The following is a 19461-nucleotide window of genomic DNA, read 5'->3' on the forward strand; positions in this document are numbered from 1 at the left end:
GAGCAGAGGTGGCCAACATGTACCTCAGGAGCCATCTGTGGCTCGCGGGCCTGTGAGTGCGCGGCTCGCGGCTGCCTGCGAGTGCGCGGCTCGCGGCTGCCTGCCAGCTTGGTGGATTATCACCAAGTCTAGCCATTAGCTATGAAGAGCGGGTCTCCAGATGAGGACTCTTGTGTGTAGCCCTGCACAGAAGAACAGTACTGAAGGGGGTAAGATATGAACCCCTTGATCTTGGTATACAGCCTTGATGTGATTTCTGTAGAGAAGTCCTTGCTGTCATACCATTAATCAGAGTTTTGGGCGTCATTACTGTGATGGGGCAGGAACTGGATGTGGCTCAGCCCTCTCTGAGCTGAAGGTGGCTCTCAAGGGCAGAAAGATTGGGGACCTCTGCATTAGAGGCTTCCTATAAACATGAGAATGTTAAAGGGAACCTGTCACCAGATTTGGTGACTATAGGCTGTGGCCACCACCAGTGAGCTCTTGTATACAGCCTTCCAGAATACTGGATATAAGAGCCCAGGCCGCTGTGTAGAACGTAAAAACACTTTTATAATACTCACCTAAGTGGCGGTGCGGTCCGATGGGTATCCCTAGTCTCCAGTCTGGCGCCTCCTCTCTCTGGTCTGGTGCCTACTCTGTTTTTTACGTTCTAAATAGTGGCCTGGGCTCTTATATACAGTATTCTGGAATGCTGTATATTATATATATATATATATATATATATATATAATATATATATATAATATATATATCTAATGGTGGCCACAGCTTATAGTCCCCACATTTGGTGACAGGTTCCCTTTAAATATAAATATCTTATCTTTGCTAAAACTAAAGATGATAAAGTTTTTATGCACTGTATGAAAATGGCTTAGGCTATGTGCGCACTAGAGCAAAATACCCGCGGATTTACCCGCGGAAATTTCTTGAGAAATGTCTGCAATCTTTGTGCAGACATTTCCCATGAAATTCTATGAGAAAAAAAAAAAGCTGTGCGGATTTTTCTCAAGAAACTTTCTTGAGAAAAGTTTCTCGAGAAAGTTTCTTGAGAAAATGAACATGTCCATTAAATCCGCAGGTATCCCGCGGATTTCTGCAGTACAGACTGCAAAAATCCGCAGGGAACCACCCGCGGGAAAATCGCGGCAAATCCGCGGCTAATCCGCGGCAAATCCGCATGCGGTTTTGCCGCGGATTTTTTCCGGAGGTCAGCAAATCTTCACTCCCAGAAGTTTCTCGAAGATTTTCTCGAGAAACTTCACATCTCTAGTGCGCACATAGCCTTAATATTGTGTAGGTTCAGATCCCCGTCATCTGACACCACCAGCTAGTTTCCGTTCCTATCTCTGATGACGTGCTGTACGTTGCCCACACGATCACTGCCTGCTTAATTACTCCCACAGTGAGAGTGCCGTCATTGTTTCCATCCTTTTCATTGTTTGCCTTTGGCCACTTTTCACAACAGCACAAGTGCAGTATGACTTCACGCATGTGCTGTCGTAATACAGAGCCAAACACGTTCATTGTGGCCATGACCAAGCAAACAAATCACAGGTACATGAATGGCACGCGGCCTGCGGCAGGAATGAGAGTGAGCCGGCGGGTTTATGTGATGGATTCAGACTCCGCACCGTTAAGCAATTTCGATGGTGTCAATTACAAAATTGTTTAGTCTTGCATACACTTTCTTAATATTCAAAAAGTTATTTCAAGGACACCCTTTTAAGACAGTTATTTTTTTCACTTTTGAAAGTAGTTTATGTATATATTTGTGCATATTTATGTATATATCATTTATATATGCGTGTAACATACAAGTAGACCACCCTTCTAATATATCTCTACTTTGCTTCTACAGAAACACCATGCGCCATCGGGTTTGAGAATATATCGTGTTGATGAAGAACACAAGGAAGAGTTGAGCACCTTGCCCGTGTTTTTGAGACACTCTAAAGACCTCTCGTGGGAATTAAGAATGAAAAGTATGCCCTGCTATCTGGATGTGCTGAAAAGGATGAGAGGGGAGTGATGATGGCCAAGAATAAGGAGCCGCGCCCCCCCTCGTATACCATCAGTGTGGTAGGATTGTCCGGAACCGAAAAGGATAAAGGCAACTGCGGTGTTGGAAAATCGTGTTTATGTAACCGATATGTCCGCCCGAAAGCTGACGAATATTACCATGAACACACCTCTGTCCTTAGCACAATTGACTTTGGTGGCCGTGTTGTCAACAATGACCACTTTCTGTACTGGGGTGACGTAACGCAGGTCGGAGAGGATGGGATTGATTGCAAGCATCACCTTATTGAACAGACGGAGTTCATAGATGATCAGACTTTCCTTCCACATCGCAGTACAAACCTTCAGCCCTACATAAAGAGAGCGGCAGCTTCAAAGATGCAATCAGCTGAGAAATTAATGTACATTTGCACAGACCAGCTTGGCCTGGAGCAGGACTTTGAGCAAAAGCAAATGCCCGAAGGCAAGCTGACTATAGATGGTTTTGTTCTATGCATTGACGTTAGCCAAGGATGCAATCGAAAGTTCGATGATCAGTTAAAATTTGTTAATAACCTCTATGCGCAAGTAGTAAAAGCAAAGAAGCCCATCATCATTGCGGCCACAAAGTGTGATGAGTGTGTTGACCACTATTTAAGAGAAGTCCAAGGATTTGCCTCGAATAAGAAAAATTTACTTGTTGTAGAAACCTCAGCCCGAAACAATATAAACGTCGATACATGTTTCACAGCCCTAGTGCAAATGTTGGACAAAACACGAGGAAAACCCAAGATTATTCCTTACCTTGAGGCGTTCAAAACACATAGACAAATTGTTGCATCCGCTACTGATAAGTTCGAAAAACTTATTGTACAAACTGTGCGCGATTACCATGCGACTTGGAAAACTGTCAGTAATAAATTAAAAAATCACTCAGATTATGAAAATTACATAAATTTAGAGGGAACACTGAAGGCTAAAAATACATTCTCCAAACACATAGATCAGCTCAAACAGGAGCACATTCGAAAAAGAAAGGAAGAATACCTGAAAACACTACCAAGAGCGCTCAATACATTACTGCCAAAGCTTGAAGAGGTAGAAAACCTAAGTTGGACAGATGCTCTTCAGGTGCTAGAGAATAAGCCCGAATTCAGCCTATGGTTTGTAATGCTAGATAAAACGCCATGGGATCAGTCAGACCATATTGACAAAGTAAATGACCGACGGGTTCCTTTTGATCTTCTCTGCACATTAGACTCTGAAAGAGTCTATCAAAGCCATGTTCAACACTTGGTTTCTGAGAAGAGGAGACTGGAAATGAAAGCCAAGTTCAAAAAAACTCTTGAAAAAATACCATTCATTTCACCCGGTCAATCTTGGGAAGAAGTGATGTGTTTTGTTCTGGAGGATGAGGCCTATAAATATATCAACGAGACCGATCGATTCGAGGTCTATCGTAAACACCAGCAAGAGATCATTGAAAAAGCCAAAGAAGAATTTCAAGAGATGCTTTTTGAGCACTCTGAGTTATTCTATGACCTAGATCTTAATGCTACCCCAAGCACTGATAAAATGACTGAAATAAATGCCGTTCTTGGAGAAGAACCGAGATACAAAGCTTTACAGAAGCTTGCGACTGACAGAGAATCTCTTCTTCTGAAGCACATAGGGTTTGTTTATCATCCAACTAAGGAAACCTGTCTCAGTGTACAAAGTTGTATGGACATAAAAGTGGAGCAAGTACTTGCCAACAGTCTCTTACAATCGAACCTTAGCCGATTGAACTTGTATCAAGAAGGAACCAGTCTCGACAAGGTCAACCTTCTCATTCTTGGAAAGGACAACCTTCCTCAAGAGATGGCCAATGAGATTAGGACCCAGTCAACAGATGATGAGTTTGCCTTGGATGGAAAAATCTACGAGTTAGATCTAAGATCAGTGGATGCCAATTCCCCATATCTTTTTAGCCAGTTCTGGTCTCCTGGGTTTAAACCACATGGCTGTTTTTGTGTGTTTAGCTCAATCGAGTCACTTAATTTTATAGGTGACTGTATTGGGAAAATTAGATGCGAAGCTCAGGCAAGAAGAGATAAGGATATTGCAAACCTTCCATTTACATTAATTTTGGCTAACCAGAGAGAGAGTGTCAGTAAAAACATGCCCATTTTAAGGCACCAAGGGCAACAATTGGCAAATAAGCTCCAGTGTCCTTTTGTGGATGTGCCAGCTGGCACGTATCCTCGTAAATTTAATGAGACCCAAATCAAGCAAGCTCTTAGAGGAGTGCTAGAATCGGTCAAGCACAACTCTGATATTGCCAGTCCTGTTCCTGCCATTAAAGACCTCTCAGAAGCAGATTTAAGAATTGTAATGTGTGCCATGTGTGGGGATCCTTTTAGTGTTGATCTTATTCTTTCCCCCTTTTTGGAGTCCCGCACTTGTAGTGCTGCTCAGCCAGGCCAAAATAACTCTTTAATGTTGGATAAGATAATTGGCGAGAAACGGAGAAGGATTCAGATAACCATTTTGTCCTACCACTCCTCAATTGGAGTTAGAAAAGATGAACTGGTTCATGGGTACATTCTTATTTATTCAGCCAAGCGAAAAGCATCTATGGGAATGCTGCGTGCTTTTCTGTCTGAAATTCAGGACACTATTCCTGTCCAACTAGTGGCGGTTACGGACAGCCAAGCCGACTTCTTTGAGAATGAAGCCATCAAAGAGCTAATGACTGAAGGAGAGCACATTGCTACAGAAATTTCAGCAAAATTCACAGCTTTATACTCTTTGTCTCAATACCACCGACAGACCGAGGTCTTCACACCTTTTTTTAGTGATGTTCTGGAAAAGAAAACGTCTATTGAGAATTCATATTTGGCAGAGAGTCGTAGAGAAGCAAGTCAACAATGTGAAGATGTTTTCCCGTATTCACCACGTGGAAACTCGCCAGCCTACAGCTGCTACCCTGATTCAGAGGATGATACAGAAGCACCACCTCCTTATAGCCCCATTGGGGATGACGTGCAACTGTTGCCAAAGTGTAATTTGGACAATGAAGGGAACGAATACCCTACACACAGTACTCCATTAAATTGCCACGATCATGAGCGCAACCATAAAGTGCCTCCACCAATAAGACCTAAACCAGGTGGACCCAAGTCTAAGGTGAATAGGCTAGACCCAAATCTCGTTAGAGCAATTGAAGCCGGCATTAGCAAAAACCCAAGGAAGCAATCTCCTCGTTACCCATTGGTACACCCTGAAGATGCCGATTCATCTGATAACTACGCAGAGCCAGTTGACACAATACTAAGGTCCAAAGATTTCATTAACGACCTGTATGCAGATCCAGATGATGGTCAGAACCACATTCATAAGTTGCATCACCTTTTTCCTAATGCACAAGGAGATGAAGAGAATGGCATCGCTGATAGAAATTCAAGACAGGGAGAGAGGAGGCCATCAAAGTACAAGTACAAATCAAAAACGCTATTCAGCAAGCCAAAATCTTACACGTATAGGCGAACCCATTCTGATGCCAGTGATGAAGAGGCTCTTACCATCACTGGAAAGGATCGAAAACGGAAACCAAAACACAGGCCAAGTGAAGAAGACCCGCTGCTTTCTCCAGTCGACACTTGGAAGGGTGGCATAGATAACCCAGCTATCACCTCAGACCAGGAACAGGAGGAAAGGAAGACCAAGAAGAAGCCACAAAAAGTAAAGGAAGAAAAGAAGGTAGGTTTGTTGACTGTCTTTAGTTGGTGTGACTTGGATGGGCGTCTGTATAGTCAAATATGTTTAATAGTAACCAAAGTATTCCTGTGTTCTGCTGCAAAACACTAGTTTATTTCTTCTTTTCTAGAGTATCTGGCACCTGTTCACACTTGGATAAAAATCACTGTTGTAATTATCTCTATAGAATATTGAATGATTTGTTTCTTACCAATCTTGTGTCCCAATGAATATTACCGTATATACTTGAGTATAAGCTGACCCGAATGTAAGCCGAGGCACCTAATTTTACCACAAAAACCTGGGAAAACTTATTGACTTGAGTGGAAGCCTAGCATTATAAGACGCACCCCAAATTTAGAGAAGGAAAATTTAAAAAAAATAATTTTTAATGTTAAAATGGGGGTCCGTCTTATAATCCTTGTGTGTCTTATATTAGCTCACCAGGGCGGCGTGGCGGTAGAACGGCTCAGGAGGCTGGGTCAGCGGTGCTGTAGGCTTGGATGACCATGGTGTCCGTGGCTCAGGAGGGTCACAGGACGGCAGTTTGGCAATACTTCGGGCTTGGGGTGGGGGGTGGGGGGGGTGTCTCAGGAGGGTCGGCGATACTGCCGGATCAGGGGTGTCACGGCGGGTGCCATTGAGCCTACAGGCTCAATGCCGACCGCTGTGACACCTCTGAGCCCCCAGTATTGCTTACCTTCCTGAGCCACGACATCCCCGAGCCACAGTATCGCCGACCCTCCGTCCTGTAACTCTGCACTGCCCCAACCCGGTAAGCTTCCTCGGGATTATAAAATGCACACCCCCCCCCCCCCCAAAAACAAAGTGCGTCATAATCTGGAAGTGGGACCCTGACTCAAGCATAAGCCTTGGGGGGGGCTTTTTCGGCATAAAAAATGAAAACGTTGGGCTATACACAAGTATATACAGTAGTGGCAAACTATCCTAAATGAATGGGTAGGATAAGTCACCGTTGGTCAGAAGAGTAAGGTGAGATCACTAACTTTCAGCATGTTAGCGACGCTGTTCGTTTATATTCTAAGGAGAAGGGACTAAGATGAGAAGTCTAAAAACAAAATGTAGATGTATAGTTATTAACTCCTTTAAATGTAGCTAAACCTTTTTAATTGTTTTGAGTTATTTGCCCTTAAGGAGATCTGAGTAGGTTCAAGTCCAGAGATCCCTACTGATCGCTCAAAAATCTGTCCGAGAGGTACACAGCCAAGGAGACAGGAGCGCACAGTCTGGCCGGGGTATGGATTACATAGAAGGTGAAGGCCATAAAGGCCATGCCTTGTACTAAGCTCATACCCCGCTCTGTGTCTGCGCTCTGTAAGGTGCTGCACACCTCTCTGGTGGAAAAACGGGTTTGAGCAGTTGGACGTCTCAGAACGTGGACCTTTACAGATCTGGTTAAGAGCAAAGATGTGTAAAAAAAAATAAAAAAAAATGGAAGTTTAGTTACTCTTTAATATTACAGACACAAATACATATGTGTAATGTGTTTAGCTGGGCAATGTAGACAATATAGGAATTTTAGTCTACTCTTCATCCAGAGAAGGGCGGTAGGAATGACTCTTACGCCAATGTTTTGCAGCATGTTGTTTTATAATTGGCAGCTAAACCATGTAGTAATAAAAATTCCCAAAAATGATAGATTACAACAGTGTTTGTAGACCAAGTCCAAACCTTTTGGTGCTTTGGATTGTGCAGATTAGCAGTCTTGGTGTGTCTTGTAATGCCCATACAATATAGCCTTGCTTTGCTCTGGTGTAGACGCTCCGGTAGGCATGTTATTACAGCCTGTTTACATAGAAATATTCTGTTTTGAAACATTTGTGGATATATTGATTTCTTGACGTTTGCTGATTATTTCTTAGGCCCTGTGCACACGCTGTGTTTTTTGACGAAGTTTTTTTTTAATCTGCATGCCTCCTTCAGCCAGTAAAGTCTATGGGATTTTAGATTTGCTGTGCACACTGTACAGCTTTTTGCATTTTCTGATGCAGAAAAAATCTGCAGCATAACAATTATTGGTCAGGTTTAGCAGCGTTTTTTTTCACCCATTGATTTCAATTAATTGACTTTCTTGATGGCCCAAAAAACCGCATCTAGTTTTGACGTGGTTTTTTGGCACAGCATGCAGATCTGGTGGAGAAAATTTCTGCACCAAATCTGCAGTGTGTGCACAAAGCCTAAGGGACAAAGTGTTTGGTATTAGCTGTCATCTTGCTGGTAAATGTGTGCAGGTTATCCTCCACAATACAGACTTTTCTCAATATTGAGCAGAACATTTTGTAACTTTGTAATTCAGCTCCAAAAGAATAAAGCTAATCCGGATCCTGGTGGTGGCTCATTCCAGCAGCTAATATGTACTGTACGAGGGTGTCATATGCCATGGACCACGTCGGGTAGATAACACATCCTACTAGTGTTCGGTGGTGGTCCTGGCTTGTATCCCTATCGGTGTCTCCGAGGCGTGGATGCTGCCTCCGTACTGTCTGATCACAGCCGCATGTCTTCCTGTAGGAGTTGTGACACAGAACGATGGATGATTTGTTCAGCAATTTGCCTCCAGTGTATTAGATGTGCTATATATGGCAAGTTTTATTTCTGGATTGACATTACTATCAGTATATCTATCTCCATGGAAATATTTTCTAGGTAACTAGCTGTACATAAAAATGGCTTAAATGTGTGAACACAGAAATGTCAGCCTTCCAGGCAATGACTGGTTTGGATGTAAATGTAATTATGTTCCATATCTATTGTTAGGTTGCTAGTGTATCTAGCACCAGAATTTCTATGTTACAAAGTGTCATTAAAGTGTTATATCTGACCCCTGCATTATGTATATAACTTTAATTTTGAAAACTCCATCAAAAAATATATATATTTTTTTCCCATCTCTACCCCCCACTTCTTTTGCATGATGTACATACATCCTTGTACGTCGGCCACCCCTCTGCTTGTCTCCAGTCTACATCTTGATTCACATCTTGCATTTTATTTCTCGATCAGTTCCAAAATGTATCAAAACAGATTCACATAGGCAGCTGGAGAAGTACAAACTGCCTGCTATGCAAAACTGTGCGATTCTTCTCTCTATTATCTCCTGTATAAGATATGAGATTATAAATGTAAAGTCAAGGAGGCTAAACCTCCTTCATCTGTTAGAGGTGATGACTAGTCATCATCAGTAATTGCGATAAGTGTTTGTCTTCCCTCCTGTGAAGAGCTTGAGTGCCACAGTCCATGCGATTTCATCATACAGGCAGGTCCGGAGACTGGGATGGTGAGCACCTTCAGAGAACAAAGCCATGTGTAAGTCCCAGTTGGTCACCAATAGATCTCATGACTTAACTGAAGAGAGAAGCACATCGTGAATTTTCAGAAACAAAGAAACAATTATATTATTTCATGGCAAAATTATATATATTAGTGGGGCTAGTGACAGGATGAATTAAGAGAAATATCAGCTAATGCTAATTTGTAATATACAGCGGTTTGTCAGAAAAGATCCGCTTCTATCTCCACTTATTATCCACTTCTACCAGTCCCCCAGTCTTCCAAATTTGTATCCATTTTGGAAAAAAAAAAAAAACTTAAGAGGAGTTGGACTGCCAGCACAAACTAAGATTTTCTATGGTAAGAGAAGGATTGAGTCTATTGATTATAATGGATAACTCGGGAATCTATTTGCGTGGAGCAAAGACACAAGTGAACCCGGTTTATAGGTGATAACGTCTGTATTGTAACACATGGTGATAAGCTAAGTGCAGAGGAAAACAATCAAGTCCATAAAACCACAGTGATAATATCAAGTGAAGCCTTTAAGGAAGTCTATTGAAAACCTCACAGGTTAAAGGTGGTGTCACACACAGCGACAACGACGTCGCTGCTACGTCACCATTTTCTGTGACGTTGCAGCGACGTCGCTGTCGCTGTGTGTGAGATCCAGCAACGAGCTGGCCCCTGCTGTGAGGTCGCCGCTCGTTGCTGAATGTCCTGCTTCATTTTTTGGTCGTCGCTCTCCCGCTGTGACGCACACATCGCTGTGTATGACAGCGAGAGAGCGACGAAATGAAGCGAGCAGGGAGCAGGAGCTGGCATCTGGCAGCTGCGGTAAGCTGTAACCAAGGTAAACATCGGGTAACCAAGGTGGTTACCCGATATTTACCTTCGTTACCAGCCTCCGCCGCTCTCACGGTGTCAGTGCCGGCTCCTGCTCTCTGCACACGTAGCTGCAGTACACATCGTGTAATTAACCCGATGTGTACTGTAGCTAGGAGAGTAGGGAGCCAACGCTAAGCGGTGTGCGTGGCTCCCTGCTCTCTGCACATGTAGCTGCAGGACACATCGTGTAATTAACCCGATGTGTACTGTAGCTAGGAGAGCAAGGAGCCAGCGCTCAGTGTGTGCGGCTCCCTGCTCTCTGCACATGTTGCAGCACTGTCGTTATGATCGCTGCTGCGTCGCTATGTTTGACAGCTAAGCAGCGATCATAACAGCGACTTACAAGGTCGCTGCTACGTCACAGAAAATGGTGACGTAACAGCGACGTCGTTGTCGCTGTCGTTTAGTGTGACCCCAGCTTTAGGGGTTAAACAATGTAGTCTTAAGGCCCAGTCACACACACAGACTTACCAGCGATCCCGACAATGATACAACCTGATAAGGATCTCTGGTAAGTCGCTGGGAGGTCACTGGTGAGATGTCACACAGTCAGATCTTACCAACGACGCAGTAATGATCAGCGACCTGTATAACAATCTTTGTGGGCGTTGGGACCGTGTTAGGAGGTCGTTGGTAGGCGTCGAACACAGCGATGCGTCCTGCCCAGCAGGACATCGCCTTTGAAGAAAGTGCTCCAGACCATTCGGCAATGACTTGAGATCTCACAGCAGGGGCCTGATCGCTTTTAGGTGTCACACATAACGAGATCGCTGCAGAGATCATTGCTACGTCACAGAAACTGACTCAGCAACGATCTCGTTAGCAATCTCGTTGTGTGACGGGGCCTTTAGAAGCTCCATAAGGAGCTCTCTGAAAGTCCGAAGCGAGATGCAGAGCACTATACAATGGTCAGAAAACAAATGCAGAGCAGTTTCTAGTGTCCAGAACAGTCCCTTGCTCTGCTATAGCATCAATTCAAAGGTGGAAGCAACAGAGCAGTTAATTAAGCAAGCCAGCATACGTGTCAGGCAAGGCAGGTCAGGCAAGAGCCACAGCAGGGGCATCAGCAGAAGGTGGCAGAACCTCTGAAGAGCAGCAACAGGAGTTTCACACAGGATTTTCTGGAGTAACTTGAGATGCCACTAGAGTAGGAAACCAGGCAGAATACTCAAGCATAGGACTGGAGGCTGGACTGGGGTTTATAAAGGCAGGAGGACAAAAAACACATGGAGAGGAATGAAGCATGGGATGCCATCTTGGAAGAGGACAGAAAACCCCCCAGAAGGTAATCAGAATAACCGGACTCCTTACATTGAGGTGCAGAGGGAGACACAAAGACACTGCTGAGCTTTCTAACCAGTCTTTTACCTCCCTCTAAAGCTGGATTCACATCTACTATGCTCTGTACTACTGTGTAACATCCCTGCCATGCTGCTGCTTTTTTCTGTGTGCTAAGGAATGAAGAGCAGGAATCCTGTGTCCTGTGTATGGGAGAAATCCACATCATACTATAGTCATATCCACAAAGCTCAACCTCCGTGTCCTTTGCAGGTTGAGGGAGAGCCTGGAAAGGGAATGCTGGTGAAAATGCAGGAAGCAAGTGATTAATGGCCAACAACAGTGTTACTCCTCGTCACACAAATCACCTTCTAGCATTGTCTGTATAGACAGGGAGGCAGTGTATGTGGTATATATTAGAGGCTATAATTAGGGGTAATTCACAAAGATCTGTCTATAGCATAATATAGTCTGTTTTCTAGTAAATATTATGATATTCAACATACGTGATTTTGATATCTCTGCTTCTTCAAAACTTCCAGATTGTTTTGACATTTCTGCCTTGTAGACGTTGTTTGCAGGTTTTTGTTTGCAGATAGTCTGGGAGGCATCTGGTGTCCTACCCTAATTATTTTATATGCCTTTTTTTTCCCTTTTGTTTGCAAAACAATTTAAAAAAAAAATGATGTGTTTTTCTACAAAAGACATCAGCCCTATACACATTGAATGTTATGATGGTTGAGCAGTTGCGATTGATTAATTCACAGTCCTCTGCGGGTGTGCAGTGAAGAGTGAATGGGGATTAGGATGCGTGTTCAGGTGATCGGTGGGACTCCGATAATCAAACATATTGCACCAATCCTGTGGATGTCTGGTGTAGGAAAAATACTTTAGTTGGGTTTTTCCATCCTGAAAATTAAAGGGCATCTGTCAGCAGGTTTTTGCTATGTAAGCTGAAGCCAGTGTGCTGTACGGGTTAAGACAGAAAGTTCAGGCATGCCTGTGTTGTCGCATACTGATGTTTTGTTTATTTGCTTTGTTTTAGCAGCTGCACCCTTATCATTGCTATGACTAGCTGGCTTGTTCCATGTTGTCTGGCATGCCCCCCTTATCTGATTGTACATTAACTTTGAGGTGTCATTCTCTCTTGACAGCCTGGTGTGAGTGGGGACAGCTCCCTGGGCTCAGCTACATGGCTAAAGCTAAAAATGCACATTGTGTCAGAACAGACTGCAGCCAGTAATCTAAGTGATACATTTTTGGATTCAGGATCTCTTTTCCTACATCATGCTTTCAGATGAGGTACCAAAAATCTGCTGATAGATTCCCTGTAATGGCATGTCTACAGAATGTGCCATACATGTCCGATAGACGCAGGACCCATCTATGTAATGATGAACAGAATGTGCCATACATGTCCGATAGACGCAGGACCCATCTATGTAATGATGAGACAGGCCTGTCTTGCACATACGTAAATGTAAAGACGGCAGGGCATACACATCCATTAACTTTGTGAGTTCCGAAAATAGTCTAACCTAGCCTTATTTAGTCCGGACAGTCTGTTTTATAGTAATTCTGAAATATTATTTTTCTCTTCTTCTTTATTTTTCTCTTAGTACTGCTGTTCATCTGTGCTGCTGGGGGGGGGTTTAAGTAGGGACAATCAGATCTGTGGATGTTCAGGTTCACCCGGACTTTAGCTAAGTTCGGTTTGGTACCCGAACTGGACCCTGAACCCTGTATATATCAATTTGGACCCGAATGTTTATGCTGTAAAATGGTTATAGTAAGGGCTGGGGGGCTTGCAAAAGGAAGATAAGAGCAGCACCATTGCCCTGCAAACAAATGTGGTTATGGAATAAATAAAGTAAAAAAAAAACAAAAAAACAGCCTGTGGTATACCCTCATTTTTGATAACCAGCCAACGTAAAGCAGACTGTCGGGTGCTGGTATTATCAGGCTGGGAAGGTCCATCGTTATTTGGCCCTTCCCAGCCTAAAAATAGCAGCCCACAGCTACCCTGGAAGTGGCGAATTCATTAAATGCGCCAATTCTTTCTCTTTGCCTGGTTCCTCACTATTGCCCTGGTGTGGTGGCAATCTGATAATATTATGGGGGTAGACATCAGCTGTAAACTGCCAGCTAGCATCAAACCCTGGTGTTACTAATAAAGACACTAACCCAGTAAGTGAAAAGTAAAAAATAAAAAAACACAGTAAAAATTAGTTCATTTGAATAAAGATTCTCCTCACACTAACCCTTCACCAATGACTTAAAAATCCTCAAAGTTCTGACAGTCCAGTGGTGTAGTGTCCCATGATGCCCATCAAATGCTATGGCGCCTCGTTCTGAGAATGAGGCTCAATAGGTCTCTCCCAGTCACGGAATTTGAGTGTGATCGCAAGGAACAAGGCTCCATAGGATTCGATGGGCGTTGTGAGACATTACACCATGTAATTATGTCAGAACTTCAACTTTTTTTTGTTTTTTTTATAAATGCATTGATGAACTAGGCAGTTTGGGGTAGTCTTTATTCAAATAAACTTTTTTTTTTTCTCTTTTTTTTACTATTCATTTACTGGGTTTGGTAATAGGGGTGTCTGATAGACGCCACTGTATTACTAACCCCTGGGCTTGATGTCAGCTGTCAATTAACAGCTGACCTGAACCCCAGAAAAATTTCCCTTATTGCTACCGCACCAGAACAATCTGGAAGAGCTGGGCAAACTGACAGAATTGGTGCATCTAATGGATTTGCCACTTCTGGGGTGGTTGCGGGCTGCTATTTTTAAGTTGGAAAGGGCCAAATAACCATGGGCCTTCTCAGCCTGATACCAGCCCCCACCTGTCTGCTTTACGTTACCTGGTTATCAAAAATGGCCATTTTTTTTCTTATTAGTTAAATAGGGCTAAAAACACCCTTTAGTGCCTCCTAAAAGGCATAGGGGGAGGTGTGACTTTTCTTTTGTCAACTTCCAGAGGACAGTATGTACCGGGCATGGCGTCTCTAGGTCCTATATAGACCCGATGACACATAATGTGACTGGCCAATCACAGCCATGCCAATACTCAGCATGGCTATGATGGCTGCGGAAGTACCCACAGATGAAAAGCTTAACGATTGGCTGTGCTGCAGCCTTTCAACAAACTTTATTAAGCATAAAAACAGCATACAAACTCGACGATGGACTTCTGTGTGAAGTCCACGTTTCAGTTCGAGGATCGGACGCTAGGTGTCCAGCATGGACCCCTAACTTCATTTTCCAAATCATTCTTCTAAACACATGAGCAGATTCTTGTCCCAATATAGAATACAATAGCGGCTTCAGAAATCTACCCATACCTGTACATTTGGCTTGACGTAAGCAGGGACAAGTGGGATGAGATGACCAAAACCAGAATTGTGCGATACCATATTATTTCTCCGTACAGGCAGTGAGGAAGTAGTAGTGCAGTAACCTGGAGAGCAGGGTGAGAAACCTTTGGCACTCAGCTGTTATGGAACTACAACTCGCATCATTTCCTGTTTACTATAGGCAGTGGGATGGCATGTTGGGAGTTGTAGCTTCCCACTAACTGGAGTGTGTGAGGTTACTCATGGAGTGGGATAATGAGCATAGTGATGGCACAGGACAGGCCCAGACATGCCCAGCCATGGCAATAGCAGCCCAACGGGGTGCGGCCAGTGGCGAAACTTAATTCTTGTGGCCCCAACGCATGTTTCGTCTTTTCAGAAGAGCCAAAAAGACCTCTTGGACAACCCCAAACATCAGGGCCTTGGTGGGCCTGCAACCTCCACACCCACTATAGTTACACCTATGCATGTTGTAATAATGGGGTAATGCATCCACTATTTCTCCATGTTCTCTGCTTGCCAATCAAGCAGTGACAATGAATGTATTTGTTATTAAGAGTTACGGTACTGTTTTTTTTTTTTTTTTTTTTTATTAAAGACTTAGCTTTTCTTGCCCATGGTGCAGTGCTTAAGGGGGTTGTAAAGGACTTTAGCATTGACGTAACCTTAGGATAGGTCATTAATATCTGCTGGGGGTGTGACACTTTGCACCCCCACAATCAGCTGTTCCCGGTGCCGCCGCCGCCTCCCGGAGCTCCTCAGTTGTGGAGCTGCCCAGCTCTATCAATAGCACAGTAGCCAGGGTCATGTATTGCATGTCCCCCCACTATTGATTCAAATAGGGGCGGATAAAAAAAGTACATGGACCTGGCCAATATACAGTTGGCATAGCTTTGCATTTCCACAGCCTAGCTTTCCAGCCAGCAGCACTGTGAACAGCTGATCAGCGGGGGGCCGGGTGTCACACCCCCACCAAATAGACATTGATGGACCTGATCAACCCCTTTAAGTCTCAGCTCCTGGTCTGTTTTCTGTAATGGTGACGTTACGTTGATAGCACTGCAACCAGTCAGTGAGCTCTGCTGCTCGTGCTGTTAATTTTGGCATAGCCACTGAGCTCACTGATTGACTGCAGCGCTGTCATCTGATATTAGCACTGCAGCTAATCACAGATACAATGGTATCTGTTTTAAAATAAACTGCTGCCCGGGGACAGGAGTTCTCTGAAAATGGGAAACCCCTTTATTTGTGCTCTGTCTGCTAAACTGTTACTGGCGCCCATGTGTATATATGAGGCCGGTTTTCTGATCTTTCTATGTTCTATTTTATCCACCATATTGCATTTTTTCATTTCATTCATATAGCAGCTAAGAACATTGATTTATTTCAGTCTTTATTTCTGCTCCGTCCGCCTGCAGGTGAGGATGGTGACTGTGCTCGGTGCAGTGTGAGCACGGCCCGGCTCCCAATGAATACACAATATACATTACTGCTTGGGTAGAAATCCACATGGCGCCTGGTTTGAGATTAACAAAGTTAAATAATCAAAGCAAAAAGGTGCTGCTTAAAGTGACGCTGTCCTCAGAAAATTGCCTATTTTTACAATCAGGCTTCAGTGTAAAATGTTTACATTTTATTGCATATAATAATTAGTGATTACAGAGCGTGCTCACCACTGCTCATTTATCAAGCCAGCATCCGAGTATAAAAATGCTGGACTTTCCCATTCACTTGCATTAAGCTTAGTACTAGAGTCACCCCCAAACACCCCGATGCTTGATAGAGTAACAGTCTATTTCATTGCATTGCTCATCTTGTGGCCCCCGGTGAGTGGGGCGGTCTTCTAGCATTTCTCAACTTGTGGCCCCTGGTGAGTGAGGGTCTTTTAGCATCTCTCTATTACACGCTGCTTTCATTGAATTGCTAAGCTTGTGGCCCCTGGTGAGTGAGGGTCTTCTAGCATCTCTCAGCTTGTGGCCCCTGGTGAGTGAGGGTCTTCTAGCATCTCTCAGCTTGTGGCCCCTGGTGAGTGGGGGGTCTTCTAGCATCTCTCTATAACACGCTGCTTCCATTGCATTGCTCAGCTTGTGGCCCCTGGTGAGTGAGGGGTCTTCTAGCATGTCTCAGCTTGTGGCCCCTGGTGAGTGAGGGTCGTCTAGCATCTCTCTATAACACGCTGCTTCCATTGCATTGCTCAGCTTGTGGCCCCTGGTGACTGGGGGGTCTTCTAGCATGTCTCAGCTTGTGGCCCCTGGTGAGTGGGGGGGTCTTCTAGCATGTCTCAGCTTGTGGCCCCTGGTGAGTGGGGGGGTCTTCTAGCATGTCTCAGCTTGTGGCCCCTGTGAGTGAGGGTCTTCTAGCGTCTCTCTATTACACGCTGCTTCCATTGCATTGCTCCTCTTGTGGCCCCTGCACCTTCTGCTTCATCCTGGCCCCTCCGCAGCCCCCAGCACTAGTGCGGAGTACTGTACCATCTGATGTTTTTGCCGTTAGAACGTGTGGATTGCTTTTCATACAATGTGCGCTTCTCTAGTACGTCCTTGTCTATTAACAGCGTTTCATTTTCCTGAGATGAGAGCCAAGGCTTGATCCATTTTACAGAAAATCTAACGGCTATGAGTGTATAACTACAGTGAGTGAAAAAGGAAAAGTGTCCTTCCAGAGGAAGTAAATGAAAACCTTTTTTGCCCAAATTTGTGAACTCAGACATATAGTTGGGTAGAGGGATTCTGTCCCGTTCACTGGAAAAAAGTCTTCAGACAGCACCAGCGCTGCAGGAATCAGCAGTTCTTCGCTCTGCTGGATGTAAACACTTTGACAGAGCTGCAAAGCTGAACTACATTGAATTTGTAGCGGCTGCTGCAGAACAGCTTATATTCCTTTGCAAAAATGCTGGTACTGGGTGTTGGATCACTTCCAATCTTATATTGATGACCTATGCTACACATATGTGATCAATAGGTTGCCTGTGGATAAGCCTTTGAGGCCTGCTGTTACCTGTGACCTGCTATTGTGTTAGCATGTATGCCCAGTGCAGAATTAAGAAGAAATCTAGTCCAATGCAACAACCAAGCATTAGACCATTAGTAAAAAAGTGTGGACGACGGATAGGTAACGTTCACATGTAGCTGTCACAATGGAAGCAAGAGGACACTGGGGAGCGATGCAACACACAGAGAAAATCAGGGAAACTATACAATTGGAAAGGCTAAGGAGAGGGGAGCGGGGTCCCCTCCTAAGATTCACCTGAGGCTGATCCCAGCACTCCCTAAGGTCCCTAGATGGGTCCTCCCTTCCCCCCCATCATGTGCCTAGGCCCTTGCTGACCCCGAACTAGCCTTAACTAATAAGATGGCCAGTGAGACACTAGTCTCACCATTGCAATAAGCCAGCACATGGAAGGCAAAACAAACAGCTGGGGAAAGACGTAGCAAAAAGCAGTCCACAGTTACTCCAGCAGGAAACGTCTTAGCTGCAACTGAACTGAACACCTAAGCTTCTCCAGAGACAGGCTCCTTCACAGTGGACAGTATAGAATGAACTATAGCCTACATAGGGAGGAGTGGATGTTTATAGCAGAAGGAAGGGAGTGCAGCTGAGATTACAACTACCTGTTAGATCACAGCAGGACCTTATCCTCTTCAGCACTGGATGGAATTAAATACACGCCAACTTGGGGTAAATGATGAGCGGGCACTGCTGTGACTTTCTGATTTCAGATCCCCCCCCCCCACCCCCGACATTACATCAGGACATGACACATTCTTGACAGTTGCTGAAGAGTAGACCCCCAGAATCAACAGGCACCCCAGTCCAAGTCCAACATGAAGTATGTATTTCTAGAGCAACTCACATTTCCAATAAAATTCTGGTCTCCAAGATCTTATATTTGGAAATAATAGTTTACAATTTTATTTTAAAGTGATAATAGTTTGCAGAGTCCTCAAGGTGCCAGTACACCGGAGACCTCCATCTTCTGGCTCCATTTTGCAAATGACATCCCTTAGGGAATTCATCTACTGGTGAAGTGACTATTTTGACTTTATCGCTGTTTTCCAGAAATAAGTACCAGATGTGGCAGAGTAAAAATTGCAAATATGTCATTGTATTGCCCAGCCTGGGCTTCTGGAGATAACGTGGCCTGTAAATTGTGAAGTGGGCTCTACCCACTACAGTACAGGGGCTTTTTTTTGTTTGTTGGGTTGGTTTTAATTTGAACAGTTCTGGGATTTATGACATTTTGGATCATTTTTTAAAGAGATTGTCCTCTTTCAGAAACCATAAAATATAGCTATAAAAACCAGGGTTATTCGATACCCTCGCTGTGTTCAGCACCTGCTCTCTTCTTCACTGCTGCCCTGGTATAACTAACCACATACCGTATTTTTCGGACTATAAGACGCACCCTGGTTTTAGAGGAGGAAAATGGGAATTAAAACTTTAAGCAAAAAATGTGGTCATGACACACTGTTATGGGGCGAGGATCTGCTGCTGACACTGTTATGGGGGTAATGTCCCCAAATTCTCTACTAAGGTACCCCATCCTGGTAATGATCCTCCTGCCTTGTATATGATCCTGCTATAAACCCCCATCCATCCTGTTCACATGCCCCCCCCCCCCCCCCCCCATCCAGCCTGTTCACATGCCCCCCCCCCATCCAGCCTGTTCACATGCCCCCCCCCCATCCAGCCTGTTCACATGCCCCCCCCCCCATCCAGCCTGTTCACATGCCCCCCCCCCCATCCAGCCTGTTCACATGCCCCCCCCATCCAGCCTGTTCACATGCCCCCCCCCCATCCAGCCTGTTCACATGCCCCCCCCCCAGCCTGTTCACATGCCCCCCCCCCAGCCTGTTCACATGCCCCCCCCCCCAGCCTGTTCACATGCCCCCCCCCCCAGCCTGTCA

The 19461-nt window shown here is 44.5% G+C and overlaps 1 protein-coding gene across 1 annotated transcript in view; it reads left to right on the top strand.

Annotated features, from left to right (window-relative positions):
* Nucleotides 1–19461, top strand: part of ARHGAP5 (Rho GTPase activating protein 5) — a 100938-nt gene that overhangs the window by 39345 nt on the left and 42132 nt on the right. The window contains exon 2 of the mRNA XM_075330640.1: nucleotides 1862–5742. Coding sequence (XP_075186755.1) covers nucleotides 2032–5742 — 3711 coding nt within the window. The 5' untranslated portion in view covers nucleotides 1862–2031. The remainder of the gene's footprint in view (nucleotides 1–1861; nucleotides 5743–19461) is intronic.

The sequence above is a fragment of the Anomaloglossus baeobatrachus genome, chromosome 12 (assembly GCF_048569485.1).
Source record: "Anomaloglossus baeobatrachus isolate aAnoBae1 chromosome 12, aAnoBae1.hap1, whole genome shotgun sequence".
NCBI lineage: Eukaryota > Metazoa > Chordata > Amphibia > Anura > Aromobatidae > Anomaloglossus > Anomaloglossus baeobatrachus.